The sequence below is a fragment of the Camarhynchus parvulus genome, chromosome 1, assembly GCF_901933205.1.
Source record: "Camarhynchus parvulus chromosome 1, STF_HiC, whole genome shotgun sequence".
Taxonomy (NCBI): Eukaryota; Metazoa; Chordata; class Aves; order Passeriformes; family Thraupidae; genus Camarhynchus; species Camarhynchus parvulus.
Window position 1 is genome coordinate 20,097,399 of NC_044571.1, and position 17,552 is coordinate 20,114,950.

General features: G+C 38.6%; 1 protein-coding gene across 3 annotated transcripts in view; it reads left to right on the forward strand.

Annotated features, from left to right (window-relative positions):
- MID1 (midline 1) overlaps positions 1 to 17,552 on the forward strand; it is a 244,596-nt gene that overhangs the window by 205,869 nt on the left and 21,175 nt on the right. For all 3 annotated transcript variants that reach the window (XM_030946856.1, XM_030946771.1, XM_030946690.1), the window contains exons 4-6: positions 3,143 to 3,250; positions 6,308 to 6,456; positions 9,816 to 9,943. In XM_030946856.1, the coding sequence (XP_030802716.1) occupies positions 3,143 to 3,250; positions 6,308 to 6,456; positions 9,816 to 9,943 (385 nt within the window). The remainder of the gene's footprint in view (positions 1 to 3,142; positions 3,251 to 6,307; positions 6,457 to 9,815; positions 9,944 to 17,552) is intronic.

Genomic DNA, 17,552 nt, shown 5'->3' on the forward strand with positions numbered 1-17,552 from the left:
GTGGAAAAAATGTAGAATGTAAAACCTCAACTATTTTCACCAGACAGAACTCACATTCCTTGGCCAGCCCAGCTGGAAGTTATTGTCAAGGTCGCTGTTTGTCAAAGGACTCAAGCAGAAGGAAAAGCCTCATTCTGTTACTTTTGCAGCACCTGTACATTGGAGCCCTGGTCCATCCCTGTGGCTCTTTGGTCTGACACATGACTCCTCAAGAACACACAAGTAAATAATATTTAATGGTAATCTCACAAATAGTCCCTTTAGGGCCACAGCTAGTGTAGTGCACTTAAAATTAGGCATGTGCTCAATTATAAATTTATTATTGAATCAGAGGCTTTGGGGGCTGAAAATATGATTAAGGAGCATTTCAGCTTAAGAAAAGCCCCTTGATTAAATGTTGAGGGATTTTTTTCCTATAAAGCTCAGACGTATCATATAATTTTAGAATATTATTTTCATTTTTAACAAGCTTGTCCAAGCTATAAAGTTGGAAATGTCTTCAAATGGTGTTTAAAAAAGAGTATACTTTTCAGATTTCAAAGAAAAAGAGAAGTCTGCAGTCATTGCATTAAGAAATCCAGAGATTTTTTCCCAAGCATTTTGTTTTTCTTAGTCTAGAGCTTTTTAGGTTAAGATCCAATTAATACATTATTATTCAAATCAACCAGAGTATTAAATGAAACAATGTTGACTTAACCTTCCTGTAACTTTATGCTTCATGACAGTTATCCCAAAAATTAATTAGATCTTCTTGACAAAGCAAATTGGTGATGTAAGTGGTGCTAGAAGTAACACTTTGAGTAGAAGCTACTCAAAAATCCCATCAAGTGTTACCATAATGAAGTGCCAGAAGTGTTCCTGTAATTAAGTGCTGAAGTTGGCTGTGGCATGGGCCAACCTTGGTATTGACACAGGAGCTGTGCCCACATGCAGTGGATGTGATCACTGCCCCAGGCTGAGCCTGTGTAGGCTTCCCTGATCTTCAGTGGAATTTCAGTCCAGATGTGAACCTGAAGTCAGGACTGGGAAACCAGTGCATGGTACAGCTTGTTGAAAGCAGCTCTGCAGATTTTCATGCCAAAGCAAGATGTGTGATGCAGCTGAGGTACTGGGACAGCAGGAACAGAGGGAATAGGAGGGACAGTGCACATTGACTAACTTTTCTAGGTTATCAGTGGAGAGACAGTGGCACTGCTGGAGGCTTTGGGCAGGCGGTTTTGTGCTCTCTCTCCTCATGCACTGTGGTGAGAAGCCAGGCAAAGCGAACAGCAAATGTGAGCAGAACCATGGGCACCTAAACCAGCATAATAGGAATGCCTTCTACAGCTTCACCAGCACTTGCAGTCACATCTGACCCCTTCCAAAAACAAATGTATTCTCTTTTTGTAATCTTGATGTCTTTTAACTTTATGAAGATTTCAGAAAGGTAATCCAAAACCTTGATGAAACAGGTCTTTGTAAACAAGTCCTCTCTTTGCCTGGAGGATACTGTGTATTTCACATAAGAAGGTTATTTGTAAAATTGGTTCTGGTCCAAATTTAGATACATAAGCATTTGCTTAAGCTTAATGAGCTGTAATGTGCTTACAGGTAAATGCATGTTTAAACACACTGTTGGAAGGAAAGAAAAGAATACTGATGCAGAATCATGGGGTTCATCAGACTGAAAAAACAATGAAGGAGTGCAATATAGTTACTTGTCACCTGAAAGTAATCCCTGCTGTTGTTCACCACTGACTCATTATCCCAGTGGAAAGGTGACATGGCTGTGGAGGCAATTAGCCAGGGCTGAAAGCTGCTTTACTTTCTTACCCTCTTTTAGCAAAGCGCAAATGGAAACATCACTCTGAAATAAGTTCTTTCTTTTTTTTTTTTAATTCTAGACATGATTAGAACTTTTTACCTTTTTTTCTGAGTCTTTACACATATATGTAAGCTAAACATGCAACTGCTGGAAGGGAAGTACTTTCTTCTGGTTGTATATAGAATGTTGACTTTGCACTGAAAAAATCAGTCTCCTTCAGAAACAGAACATATTCATCTGAGAACCCAAACTTCCCTATTACAAGTTTTCTTCCTTTTTTTTTCCTCTTTTTTTAACAAAAGTCAGCACTTGCTACAGAAAGCTAATATTTGTGAGGAGGTTTGGACTAAAAAGATTTCATTTTCTCATGTATTTATACTCTAGAAAACTACATGAGCACATTATTTTTTATCTGATTTGTTGCTGAGGTAAAGCAGGAATAATTAAGACAGTCAACACACATCTTGGTATTGTCACGTGGATATTTGATCATTTGAATCTCTAAGGAACCAATATGTGGATATATATGATATCAGTAGTTCACTGCCCTTTCCAGTGAAAGGACTTTGGATCATTAAATGCAGCTGGAAGGAGATAGTTTCAAATCCTCCCAAAAGGACCCAGTTATTCACTTCAATGTGAGTTAAGCTTTGGTGCTCATTTCTGTAGAATGATGCAGATTCCTAAGGTTTCCAGGATTTGAAGGAGAAACTAAATAAATCCATCTTATTTAATTCTTCTGAATATTAGTAATGGTGTATAAATTATGTCTGGTTCAAGAAGACCAAACTACAAAGGGTTGGAGGATGAGAAAGCATTCATGGGAGTCATCATATGTGTTGGAACTTCTTTCCTCCTGACATTCTTTATTATCAGATGCTGGCACCAGCAGCAGTGAGAGGGGATGCTGCACCAGATGGACTCTGATCCAGTATTTGTGCCCTTGAACATGCTGGTGTTCACTGCAGTGCTTTGTATGGCTGCAAACCATGATGTGTGAAACAGCTCCTGAGGAGACCTTACTTCTCATTGGTGTGGGTTAGAGCTGACACCACTCAATACTCACCAAACCAGACTTGCCTCACTTGAATTAGAAACACCTGATTATTTATTTGCAAGTCCTGCCTCCTGCAAACAATACATTGCAGTACTCATGCAGTACTCAATCAGTACTTTGCAAAATCCAAAAGAGGAGAATGAAAATAACACAGATTATACACAGTAAGGAGAAAAATAATGCCAAACCCAGTATTTTAGAAAATGAAGTTTTTAAATTTGAAAATGGGAAAGGAAAATGTCAAAAAAAGGTTTTGCTAATCATAAGGTTTTGCTTTGTAGGTAAATGCATCCCGCCAAGAAACCAAGCTGATGGAAGAATGTGACCAACTCATTGAAATAATCCAGCAAAGACGGCAAATAATTGGAACCAAAATCAAAGAAGGAAAGGTAAAAGCTTTTCTTCTTTAGATCACATGTAGGTCAACACTGTTTCCTTTTCATTGCAGCTTTTTTGACTGCAGATAGTATTGGTCGAAATTTGAAAAATTCCTTATGTAGTTCTTGGCTACTGACTGATACTTTCATGTAAAGAAAATGAAATCCTTGAAGACTAGTACACTAGACCTCAACTGTTTATTTGGTATTTCTCTTACTACAGGTGATTATGAATTTTAAGGATAAAACCAGAAATTTTATCATAGTTGGTAAATGACAAATTATGTCCACTTAATGTTTCCTTCACTCTGTTATGTGCCTGACAGTATTTCCCCCAAAGTGTTAACTTTCACAAAATGTCACAGTACATAGAATCATGTCTCACAATTTTTTTTTTCTAAGTACTTTAACTTTTTATTCAAATACTATCACATAAAAATTTTGTTCCAGTCATTGTCATTCATGAAGTCTTAATTTATTTACAAAAAAAGATATTCAAAAGTGTGAAAAAAAATTAAATTAGGTGTGCATTTCTAATTCCCAAAGTTCCATGATTATTAGTAGCAAACACATTGAGCAGGAAAAATCTCTGATACTCAGGTTTCAATGTATTTTGCTAGCTAACTGTTAACTCAGAAATGCAATAGAGTTGAATTAATGCTTTTATTTTCTAGGTACAAGGTGTTTACTGTTTAACTCCTAAAGTAACTAAGTCAGATATTCATTCTTCTTGTGTGGGAAAAGCTCAGAAAAAGAATGAAGTCAAGAGCAGGTTAAATGGTTCGTGTGGATGTCAAGATATTCCAATTAACTTGAAATGAAAACTCTGTAGGCAAGGGCTAACTTAAACATATTTGAAACCACAGGTCCTGTACACTCTGTGAAAAAACCTGAATTTCCTCGTGCTGTTAACAAAATATAATTCCCTTCAAATGAAATAGATGGCCTTCATTTTTGTTTCAGCTCCTTTTCTCTATACAGAGAGACCAGGTGTGCTACCAATGAAGTAGAAAACCTACCATTCATCTGGATTTGTGCACTATACATATTGCTTTTAAAAACTCTGTTGCTTGCAAAAATTATTCTAATTTCCATTAGCATGGAAGATTTGTAATACAATTGACTCCAAATTTGTTTGAATAGAGTTGTTATCAGAATCTGTCCCCATTCTTTGTTCTGTTTTGTTGAGCTGAAAGGTACATCAGTGGAGGTCCAGTCAAGGTCTGGAATGCTTTGACTCAAATGTGATACATGTTGAAAGATTTCAAGGTCTCAAGAGATCCATGTGAAAAGCCACAGGAAGTTCTGCCCAATATCTCTTCCTTTAAGAGGGCCTATGGCTAAGAGTCTTTCTGGAAGGAGAGCATGACAAATTTCTCTGTAGGACTGTAGGTGTGGCTACAGCTGGCAACACATACTAAGCTCTAGCTGTGCCTGCAAGGCTGCAGCTTCAGTTACACACAAGTCTGAACACCCTGTGCAGCTCCACATTTAATCTCACCTATCATCCAAACCCTATAAAAGCCCACAGAACATGTAACAGGAAAGAAGCAAATATCAACTAGGTAAGATAATCCTAGGGCAGATGTCATTCCTACCATTGCAGAAGTGGGTGGGGACTGGGTGACATTGAGACTCTTCCTTGTTCAATTTATCATCTTCCTCTTCTTGAAGATAAAAGAAAGAATCAATCAAGTGAAAAATATAGTTCGTATATAGACATCACAAGTCATGACTTGCCTTCTACTGCAGAAAACTCATAAGTTAACATTTACTTCAGTTCACTGTTTGCTCGTTAATTAATTAGTAAATAAAAAGATGAACTTAACATTGCAGTGAACCTTTCCATGGTTAGGCTGGTGTAGACTGAATTGTAATCTCTGCAAATGCAGTTACAGGAAACATTGTGGCATTAGTTCATCCTAGAAGCTGATCAAATCATTAGCATTACCAAAATTTGGGCATTCCAGCATTTTCTTCTCTATCTTTAAAAACATACCAATATCACATGACACAAATCATTTGGCCAGTATCATTTTGCGAAAGTTTTTTTTAAATGTTTGTTTTCCTACTTGTTTCTGTTGTCAGAGAGTTGCACTAAGATACCCTCATCACTGCTTAGGATCCAAATATATCCAAAACTCAAATCAGCAACTTTATAGCCAGTGCCCTAATTCCTGAGATTAGGAATGTTATCTTGATTATAAATTTGGACATTTCTGCCAACCCACTTGGTTGTTAGTTCCCTCATTTTGCATGTAACTGGGTCTTAATGTGCCTTTCTAAACTCTGGAGTTATTTAATTTCCTTCCTTTTTCTTACTCCTGTTCAAACTATGATCCTGATGTGATAACAAAGGGAAGGACTCCCAGACCTTTCAGGAACTATTGTAGTTCCTGAAAGTTTTGTTAGCCAACATTGTCTTTAAATGGAGGACTGTACCCTTCCCTAACCTTTTTGCTAATGATTACAGTCACATCTACTGTGTTTACCTCCAGCACATATGTTTGCAGTAATAATAATCAGCTCTCCAGCACTACTGTGCTTTTGTCCAGTTAAAAATATCCAGCAAGAAAACACCCTGTTTTACTTAAAGCACATAATGAGGTCAGGCATGTATTGTTAACAGAATTGAACTGTCTTTTTCTGTTAACTTTTAGTTTTAGTTTTCTTCTTTTTAGGAAACTCAATTAATAGAAAAAATCTAGTTAATCTATAAGTAGTGTTTAACACAGATCTCATAATTTCTGGGAAATTGTTATCTAAATAGACCTTAGTTATCATGTAAGCAGAAATTACCAGGAAATGACGTTCCTTCTGCTGGAAAATAGGCCAGCTGTGCTTGTTTTGGCTCTCCCCTGTTGTTTTCCATGTGGAAAATATTCAGGCAGAAAGGCTGTGCCTGTCCCTTATTAAAATGTTACATGGTTAGATGGAGTTCACCACAAAGCTTGTCACCAAAGCCGTTCATCTTAACTCCTCCTTTGCCCAGCTTTACCTCTGAATTGCAAACCCAACCATGATTTGTGACCTCAGAGGCATGACTGCTTTCCTGTGTTTCCACTCAAGGTGGTGAGGCTGAGGAAACTGGCTCAGCAGATTGCAAACTGCAAACAGTGCATTGAGCGCTCGACGTCCCTCATCTCTCAGGCGGAGCAGTCACTGAAGGAGAACGACCACGCTCGCTTCCTGCAAACTGCCAAAAATATCACTGAAAGGTAAGGGAGGTGTTCCTCTCCATAAAAAGAAAAACCTCACTCTAAGGCAGATGGGTTGCCATAGTTGCTGTGTTGTCTTGTCACATCAGAGATGTGGTCAAACGCAGGGGGGTCGTTGACATATTCCCCCAAAATGCTACTTTGTGCTATACCAGATTGGGAAGAACCTTACTGTAGTGCTAAATCTAAACATCCCTTTGAGAAGAGGAGCAGTCAAAAAAGGGTGCAAATTAAGAGTTACAACAAGAACAGCATGCACAAGTGAAAGAGTTAGAATGGTTGCCAAGCAGATGTCCGATGTTAAACACACTTAAAAAATGGGTTTATGGCTGAAATTCCTACTTCATGAAAAATTCTGAGATTGAGAAAGAAATCAGGCAGTCAGTGCATTCATTAGAAGAAACTGGGAATGATCTTAATGAATTCATATTCTTCACAAAATAGAAAGATACAAGATAATGAAATTTGTAACTTTGTGAGCCTGCACCATGCTTCTTGAAGAGATGGAGATTCAACAGTCCAGGAGGTTTGGAAGTTACATCAATTGTTGTGTTGGGCTCCTGGGTGCAGGGAATTTCTATTCCTTCAAGATCCTGGCTCCTCTGCAGCATGCCAGATGTATCAAGGATCACAAAGACAAGGACCATGCTATCAGAAAATTTGGTCTGGTTTTCAGTGCAATGCTGTGAATGCTGAAACATACCCATTGAGTTTCAGCAGGATTTTCTGAAGAAAAAATATTCTGCTGGAATACCAGCTGTTTAGAAATCAGAAAATTTTTTTTTAAATTTACATTTGAAGAAAGAAGAATGTGGACTAAAAAAGAAAGACATCAAAAGTATGGGGTTTTTAATTTTTTTAAAATAGTGCTTTTTTAATAGTTATTTTTTTATTTCTGGGTTCACATTATATCTTCACATTTTCCAACCCATTTCCCCAAATTCAAATCATGAAATTCCCTGCTCCTATTACACATTTTTTTAAGTCTTTCCCTTACTCTCATGTGCTGCATCATTCTTCATCAAATTGCCAATTTGTAAATAAGCCAGCAACACTGGGTTGCCTTTTACAGATTCAGAGAATTGAAAATCAGTTGAAAAAGACAAGGCCAGGCAAGGCAGTGGGTTATATGTTGTCTCTCAGACTGTGGCTTATATTCTGTCACCAAGCAACATTTTGGCATCCCAGTTGAAGCCAGTAGTGAATCTACAACAAGTATCAAAAGCTGAAGGTGGGGATCTGCCCTTTTTTTCAGTGTTCAGCAGAAGCAGCAGTAGGGCAGAAACTTGTGGAGACACAGGGCTTTCTAACTGACTACCACAGAATATTCAGAGAAGCTCCATTTTGAACTTGTAAGCATGAACAATTGCATCATAAATACAATACTTTCACAGGAGAGACACTGGGAGAGCAGAAATGAGACACGCTGACATATGTGCCCAATCAAACAATTCTTGGCTATCACAGATTGTTGTCTGTAATGAAATGGCTGTGAACACCCTGAAAAACAGAGAATCATTCCAAGCAGTGAATAAAACCAAGGGTAAAAAAGATACCGAGTGCTTGCAGACAAATTGCAAATGGAAAAAGAGGCTAAATAGAATTATAAATTATTCCTCACAAGTAACTCTCTTAGTTCTCCTGTGGTGAGCAACATTTTGTTTGCTTTAAACTGCTCATGTAACAGTCTCACCAGGGCTCTGAGCTCCAGCAGCTAAAGAAGTCTCCTGGAATCATGCTCATTGCATTTTTCATCCACACATTTCAAAGTAATTGCAGTAAAATATTTTCTGTTGTAAGCACAACAGGTAACTGCACAAGCAGAGTCATTACATTCACTCTGATGATTGAGTTGTGCATTATTTGCAGTGGATGAAATACATTTATCCTAGAAAAACCCTTTCCAATCAACTACAGTGTCAGTGTTTACAGTGTCAACAGTAGGCAGAATTACAGGACGAAATTCAATCCTCTGAACCTAATATGGTTCAGCATGGTGTCTGAAATTTTGAATTGTTGATCTCACCAAAAACTGACTGTAACACATGTAAATACAGAGCGCCTTTCGCATATCCCCTAAGACAGTCCAAAAAGGCCCGCTGATATAAAATAAAATTTAAAAAAAAATCGGTCCTAGGATCTACTTTAAACTGACTTCTACATTCACAGCTGCAGCAGAAACAATGCTGAAAACTGTATTACAAAAATATTTAACAGGAAATCTCCTCAGCTCAGCTTTTGAAAACTGTGCTGAAGACAATGAGATGTACAGCTCTGGTTTTGACTTTCCTTATTGTATTTTCCTAAAATGCTACACAAAAAATATATGAAAAAATAATCCTTAGTAAACATTTGTCCTGGAGTAATTTCAGTCCAGTCTACAGAAAAAGAATAATATGGGAAAATTTTAAATTAAAGCAATAAAATATTTTTGATCAGACATGTCATAAGTGATATAACAGACATAAATGTCATAACAGATAACAGATATAGATTGCATGCATAGTTGTCTGTTTATCTCCAAACTGAGGCATTTGCCCAATTTCTGTTGTATAGTATAAGGTTTAGTGATCTCTCTCCTTAAACCAGTCAAACTTTCTGTAAACACATCCAGTATCCAGCTCTCCAGAAATATGCATTTGGTGAAACCAGGCTGAATGGACTGGAAAATGCATTTTTCTTGTGAAAGTTCATCTCTTTATATTAGTACATCTGGACAGAGAAAATGTAAATGTAGCTCCTGAAATGAGGTAGGTGAGGAAACTTTTCCATTTTGTAGTTACAAAGCATGCACACATGCTTTGTAGGGAAAAGCCTTATAAAAATAAAATAAACCATGCTGACATCTATTTGTTTTATCTCCCTCCTGTGCCTTTTGAAGTTAGCAGCAGTGTGCTGTGGTGAGCAGCTGAGGAGCTGTGGGGACTGTACCAAGCCCTTGGGACAGCAGTGCCAAAGTGTGCCTGGAGCAAGAAACTGCTTGGGAAAACAAGGGTTGGGAGAGATGCAACATCTGTCAGGATTGCTTAAAACCAGCTAATTATAGAGCTCTTTCTTCTTTGGTTCAATGGGTGATTAAAATGAAAAATTCAAGGGATATTGTTATTTGGCCAATATTTTGTTAAAATCTTATCTGATACTGCATGATAGGCCTAACCTCAGTAAAAAAAAATATTGGAGATCTTACTGTCAAAAATAAAAGTGGCAGGAGAAGTTCCTAACTTAAACCATATAATTAAAATACATATATAAGCTTTTATCAAGTTTTTTAGAAGCTGTAACAACCATATTGATCAAGTCCACCTTGATATAAGTCATTGTGTTTTGAGTGCTAAAAGACATTTTTCTTTTCATTACAGGGTTTCCATGGCAACTGCATCCTCCCAGGTTCTAATTCCTGAAATTAATCTCAATGATACTTTTGATACTTTCGCACTTGATTTTACCAGGGAGAAGAAATTGTTGGAATGCCTTGATTACCTTACAGGTACTTTTTTTTTTTTCTTGAGGTGCTAGTATAATATATTCCTCATAAAATAGTAGTGATAGGATTTTCTTCAGTTTTCCCTGTGGTTGTAACTTTGGCTGGTTGCCAGGTGCTCACTCTATCTCCTCAGTAAGGGGAGAAAATAAGATGAAAGCTCATGGGTTGAGATAAGGACAAGATCACTCAAGAATTACTGCTACAGGCAAAACAGGCTCAGCTTGGGGAAGATAAATGTAATTTATTGCAAATTAATTGTAAAAGTAGGACGCTGAGAAATAAAAATAAATCTAACAAAAAAACTTTTCCCCATTCCATCCTTCTTGGGCTCAACTTCACTCCCAGCTCTTCTACCTGCTCCCCACCAAGTGGTACATGGGGATGAGGAATGGAGGCTGTGGTCAGTTCATCACACATCATCTCTGCCACTTCTCCTGGTGCTCTTCCCCTGCTCTGGCCTGGGCTTTCTCCCACAGCATGCAGCTCTTCATGAACCTCCCCAACATGGGCCCTTCCAAGGGCGCCATTCTCCAACAACTGCTCCAGAGTGGGTCCTTTCTGCCAGATGAGTCCTTCAGGAGTGGACTGCAGCAGTGTGAGTCCTCCGTGGGCCACAATTCCTATAAGAAACCTTCAATCCCCTGTGGTACTCTCTCTGCAGGCTGCAGCTTCCTCCAGGGCATACCAGCCTGCTCCGGTGTGGGTCCTCCACGGCTGCTGGTGGACATCTCCTTCACTGCAGTCTTCTGTGGGCTACAGGGAAACAGCCTGCATCACCACAGCCTTCACCACAGGCTGCAGGGGAATTTCTGCTCCAGCACCTGGAGCACCTCTTCCCCCTCCTTCTTCACCAATCTTGGCATCTGCAGGGCTGCTTCTATCACATTTTCTCACTCCTCTCTGCCCCCACTGCTGCACAGCCTTTCTTCCCCTTTCTTTAAAGTGCTATCACAGAGGCACTATCAGCACTAGTGGTGGGCTCAGCTTTGGACAGTGGCAGGTGGATCTTATGACTGTCTGTGTCTGATACTGAGTCAGCTCCTGATCTCTTCTGACAGAGGTAACCCTTGCAGTCCAGCCACTTCCAAAACATTGATACATAAACCAAATACCCTCTTAATCCTGAATATATTATCTCCAACAGCCCCAAAACACCCCAGGAAGCATTGGGTTCTTCAAACAGCTGGAATGCATTTCCCACCTCCTCTACTTGCGTTCTTAACCACCAGAGTGTGAAGAAGTAGGTTTAAGAAATTATTAAAAGCCACTGCAGCAGAGTGAAGTGAAAGAACAGCTGGAGCTCAGCCTGGGGCAGCCAGAGGAGGGAGAGCAGGGACCAAGCCCTATTTCCCAGGAGATGGATGCTCCAGGTGTTACCCTGTCCCTTGGGGCTGCCTCCTTGCTGCAGCAGATTGCTGCCTGGCAGAGTTCCCATGAGCAATCAGAAGCTGCTCAAGCAATCAACATCACAGGCTCAGCAGTGAGAGATGTTTTCTCATGTCGGTGACTCTGTGAATTTCCCCCATCACAGAACTGGAGGATCTGTGGGGCTAGAGAGTGTGTGGTGTGCTCTGAGCCAGGCGGTGGCATGGGATCTCCACACTGCAGAACCCCACCTCGCCTGACTGAGGTCTTTGGCCTGAGGAAGCCCACAGGATTAGACCCTTACTGAAAGCCTCAGTAATGTGTAGTCTCAGAGTGTACAATGACTCACAAAGAGAAACAAATTACTGTAATTTAGGGTGTTTTGATTTCAATGCCAGAATTAGAACAATTCATTCCAGCTCAATTGAAAACAGAAGAGATGTGGTAGGTTTTTATTTTGCAGCGTCTTTAAGCATCTGCTGTTAGCAGCAAGAATTTGCAATGAAAGGCACAAAGCACTGTTAGAAAAGCATTGGAAAACACTTCCTGGGTCCATTCACTTGTCACAGTTTTCAGAGGATATGCTTGTGTTAGCTCAGGAGAATGTGAGGGTGCAGCCTCCTCATTGCTAACCACTATCTTTTCCAAGCAGAGGATTCCAAGCAGAGGACTGGCTTTTGGCTTTTCTTCAGGGGAAAAGCTGAGAAAGTTAGGGCTGTTCAGCCTGCAGATGAGAGGGATCCAAGGATTCCTCATTGTGGTGTTCAGCACTTAAAACATTTTAGTAGTGTCTGTTGAGAAAGAACATGGGGTAATGGATCTAAACCAAATGAGGGTAAGTTCAGACTACATATAAGGAAAAAATCTTTAAAATGAAAGTGGTGAGACATTGGAGCAAGTTGCCAGAGAGGCTGTATCGGTCCCATCCCTGGAAACGTTCAAGGTCAAGTTGGACAGAACACTGAGCAACCTGTCCCTGTTCACTGTCTGGAGATTGAGCCAGATGACTTTTAAAGGTTCCTCCCAATCCAAAGTATTCTCTGATTCTGTGATTCTATAAATAGTGAATAGATTAATACTGGGAAGCACAAGACTGGGTGCATGCACAGGGCAGCAGCACTCTTCTCTGATGGAGCTGTGGGATTCTTGCCATATCTAAAAGAGAAATTATATCTGCAAGGAATTTCTTTGTCACTTTGTGACAGATAAGTACAAGCAGTGTCTAACACATAGTCAAGTAAATAAAACACAACAATAATGTGATAAGATCAATTTCAGCTTCTTATACAGTATCAGTGAAATGTTATGTTGTCTGCCTCTCTAAATCTGCAGGAATTTTGCCATCATATTCAGCCTTCACCCTAAATTTATAAAAATCCAAGGAAATGAAGGATTAAAACAAAAAACTGACTAATTCACCCTAATCTAGCAATCGACCTCTAAAATAATCAGTCTCATCTTCCTTTATGATCAAAGAGAAATAACCATCTCATTTTGAGGAACATATACTGAGGCACTTGACGCCATTCTGGAGTTGTCTACTTCTCACAGTTGTCTCCAAACAGAGGATAGATGTACTTATTCAAATGCAGATAGCTGTGGTTTAGATCTGTGAAGTTATATGAGGTTAATTCTGTCTAGCAGTCTGTTCCTGCATCCCTCAGGTCTTCTCCCCTTTGTACATCATATGTCAATATTATCAACTTAATTGCTGTGCACTGCAGAAAATGAAGGTTATATCTGTACCAAAATGAAGGGTTGTCTTGCTACAAAGATATTTTCTATGATCCATCATGATAACTGTGTCATTTACATAGGTCCTTCTCTGCCTTTCTCCTAACTCATCCACAGTCTTAAAAAATTGCTCACAATGCAGTCTAAAGAAGCTTGCGTACATATCAAGTATTTTAGCATGGTTTTTTTTTCCTAACAAACCATTTTTATCCTTGATGCCCAGTGAAAAACAGTTCTAAATGGATTTTCTTCACATTAATAAATAGCATATGGCTGCAGTGACAAAATGTAAAGCACATGTCCAAATGATCTGAGCATAAAATGCAACCTATGCAGACAGTTAAAATACATTTATGTAAATATATGTAAATAAGTATACATGAGCTATAGGTATACATGTATATATATACACACATATATATATAATCCCGAGAGTGAAATGCATTTGATTATTCTCCACTGTTGTCCAGAAATTCCAGAGAAAGCTTTATATTACTCCTTTCAGATTGGTGCATGGAATTTTCATAGATCATAAACCAAATACTTTGTGACAGAGTGAATTTGGCTTTACTTTTATCACATTTCACAGTTAAGTAAAAAAAAGACCATTTGTACATCCTAGCCATAGATCTATGCTGTGAATTAAGTGAAGAAGTCTACCTTATGACTGTCATCTGTACTACTTCTGAACAAAATGTCAAAACCTAAATTCCAGGTTCATTATCTCTGCTGTCAGTTGCTTTTGAAACAATTGACCTTGGCTGTCTCCTGGAGATTTTTTTCTCCTTTGGTTCTTCCCAGTATAATATTTGTCAGATCTTCTTCAATCTCCATATCCCCAACCTTATCTTTCTTTCTTCCTAGTCTATGTCTTTACTGAAAACATAAATGTACCTAGTTTGTGCTTATCATTTACGTAGATGTCTGCCCAAAGCTTCTGCTATCCAAAAAAAATCTCTGATATCTTTTTGAAAGTTGCCAGCCAGACATTGAGATATCAAGCTCAGTATATTAAAACAATACTTTTAATCTTCATCTGCCTGTTCTATTCTCTCTATATATAGCCTTGATGTCTTTTGAAAGCATTCTTATCTTAACAGTTGCTCAAGCTCTTCATCTGGAAACCATCTTTCTCTAGACATGTATCTAGCTAGACCCAGGCAATACGTATGACTTGAAAACTCTCTGCACAATATTACTGTCATAAGGACTTTTTTGTACATTGTGAATAAAAAATGCTTGGTTTGTGTCCTAATACTTTGAAATCAATTGCAGGAGAATCCATTCTTTGACCTTGCAATTTGCCCTGCTTCAGAAATCCTATCTGAAACCATGATAAGTTTTTTTCATCCATCGCTTCACCTATGACTGCACAAAGAAATATGTATTGCCTAGCATATGCCAGCAATTTTTTCACACAGAAACAACTTTGTTCTGGAAACTCTTGACAAGCTGTCTTACTGCTTAACCCTTTCAGCACTGAAAGATCAAAGACCATTCCAGACAATGCTTGTGTAATCTCTTCTCATTCTGTTGGCTTTGAGCAGTCCTGGTCTGCCCAAAGACTAAGTTGAGATGGTTTGTATGTATGACCAAGCCCTTGGTACTAACTCACACATGACAAGTTAGTAATACATAAAATTTGTATCCACATCTGATGAAACTTTCCAATGTGCTTTCCAATTCCTCCATGCTGATTCAGCCTAGTGCCATGATACACTATGGAATCAGTAATGAATATCTAAAAGAGAGGTTCAGAGCAGCTCTGCAACTCCCTCACAGTCATACCAGCAATATGGATATTTCTAGCACCATTAATTCAAGCAGATTGCTTAGGTCTTCTTTTAGGTCTTGATACTCAGTATCAAAATCCGTAAGGAATCTTTACAAAGTCAGTCACTGCATGACAGCAGGGAGAGAGAAACTGAGCAAACAAAATTAATTTGAGGTTGTTTTAGTCAATCTCTGTGACCTTGTGCTGAGAGGATTTAGATAGTATCTCAATAGATACCCAGGAGACACTGCATTAATGCTGGAATTCACCAGGGAGAGGTGGCAGTGTCCCTAAAATGTCCCTCAGGTGAGCAGACCCTGTGAGCCGTCAGTTCTGCTTCAGAGCAAAAGCCATGCAGATGCCACAGAAAGGAAGGTGCCTTAAACTAGAAGGGTTGAAAGGGAGTAGTTATGCTTGTGAGATCAGTTACTCCTGAGAGCAAATTTAAGGAACTGCATTTCTAATATTAGTGCCTTTCAGGCATTTTTGGTGTGGTCACTAACTTTTTAAGTGTGTTTACTCAGTTTTGAGGTAAAATGAAGTAAAACAGCCTTCAGCAATGATTGTTCTGTCTTGTGAGAGAGCGTTGTTTCACAAAACTTGTAAATTAAAGTCTGAGTGTCTGAAGCAGTTGCCACTCCCAGATATGTGCTCTAATCCTCTGTGGAGAAGTAGATTGTGTCTTCCGCTGCTGGGCTGGAATCTTGCTGGGCTTCCCCTCCGGAGCAGTGCTGAAGCACACCCGAGCCAGGGAGGGGAACCTGCTGGTGCAGCCTTGAGATCATTGAAGTCTTTGAGGAGGTTCCCATGGCACAGAGCTCTGTAACAGTACTGGTGAATTCAATAATTCACCAAATCACAGTCTACCAAATGCAGTACTGAATGAAGCTAACTGGCTGAGGTCAATCTCTTTAATTGCATTACAAATTTACACTCTCTAAAGGAGTATGTGCTGTGGAATGATGAATTTGGCAGTCAGACAGCTGCATTATTTTGTCATAACAAAGCATCTGAATGTAGAGTTGCCTGCCTTTCTGTAGAAGCAAGTGTATTTGTTTTATTCTGAGTGGTTGATGAAATAAATGTTGCCAAAGAGCTGAATTCATGCAATATAGTCTCAGATGAGTGCGGGTTAATCACAAGAGCCAGGGAAAATATGTCTTTCTTAGTTAAAATTTCTTTCAGACATTTTCATTACATGAAAGCCTGTAGATTTGCAGCTACAAGGCCAGGTGTGCACACAAAGAGCAAACTTAGGATGCCATTTTCAGAGAAGTTGAAGATGCTTAGGTGTTACTGAAATGCAGTTTGCAATTAATTAAACCTTCAGTAATTTTTGTTTTCCATAAATTAATATTTATTTTCTGTGTTGAAATAATAACAAGTACATTTCTCAAGTTAAATGTTTTGCTGTTAGGTGCAGGAGATGACAGAAGAAAACTTCAGTTGAACACTATCAGACAAATAAAAATTGATCTACTTGTATATTTGTTATTAACACTTGTTCCAGTTTTTGTTTGGCCTTTGAAGGGCAGGCAAAATATTGAAATGAAGCCCCAGCTAGGAATAAAAAAATAATTAAAACCTCCAGTGATTGTTCTACAGGATACATTTTTGGAACATAGCTGATATTACCATTAATATTTTCAGAAAAGTGTGGAACTTTTTTTTCCCACATTTTGATTATATTCTTCTCACAGATAGCTGCTCTTACTTGAGTTTATTTATATTTCTTTTCATTAATACCCTTCTGTCCCAAGGGTTTTTCTTACAAGTTTAAAAAAAGCATTGGTAGGCTTTTGTGATTCAATATTTGGAGCATCACAAATCATGGTCATATCATGAAACACATTTGAACTTTTCCTTAAGCCCCTTGGTTAAAAGAGGCTGCTTGGGAACCTGTCTGCACTCTAATCCTTGGGAACATACATCAGTAAGCCAGAGACATGACCTATAAAAATTCTTGATGGAAAAAAATGATGTTTCATAAAAATAAGATCTTGCAAAAGTAAAGGTGGAATTCCTTCAGATGGACTTTTTTTGAGGCTATTATTTGTGGCTATCAGAGGTTAAAGAGCTGACAGAAAAAGAAACTCAAAACCAAACCACAAACATTCATAGTTGCCTTCCTTTTCTTTAATTCAGACATAATTTGGTTGTTTCAGCTTGAGCGCCCTCCTTCTTCATTCTGTGACAGCTGGGAGAAACACTATTAAAGCAAAAGGATTTGTGATTCTTCTTTTCATGATGTGGCTTGTAGGGAAGATGATTTGGAATGAAGCTCCCACTGAGACAAGCATGCAGGAACATCCCTCAGGAAGAGAGACTCATTTCTTTGTTATTTAGGTGTTTGCCTTTTTAAAGATTGCGAACAGGAAAATTAGACCCCAGTAATTTGCTTCAAGTTTCACTTTAAATAGGTCTTTAGAACAAACTCATGTGTTAATATGGGAAAAGATTGTATATCTTGCTACACAAAGATTCCTGTTGATTATAAAAACAGAGAGACAGAGGGCTCCTGGGTGACTATTTGCTTGTAATATTCATACAGTCATTATATTACGATAAGAACTCTTTTCTTAATGCTGCAAAATGTGAATTTTGTAACCAGCAGAAATTATATGTATCTGTGTTAGAAAGGATAGCTAGGAGATCAATAAAAATGGAGAGAGGAGAAAACTGGGCATGAAAGTATGAGTGTTGGCAGCTTCCCCAAAATTATACTTTTAAAATACTTGT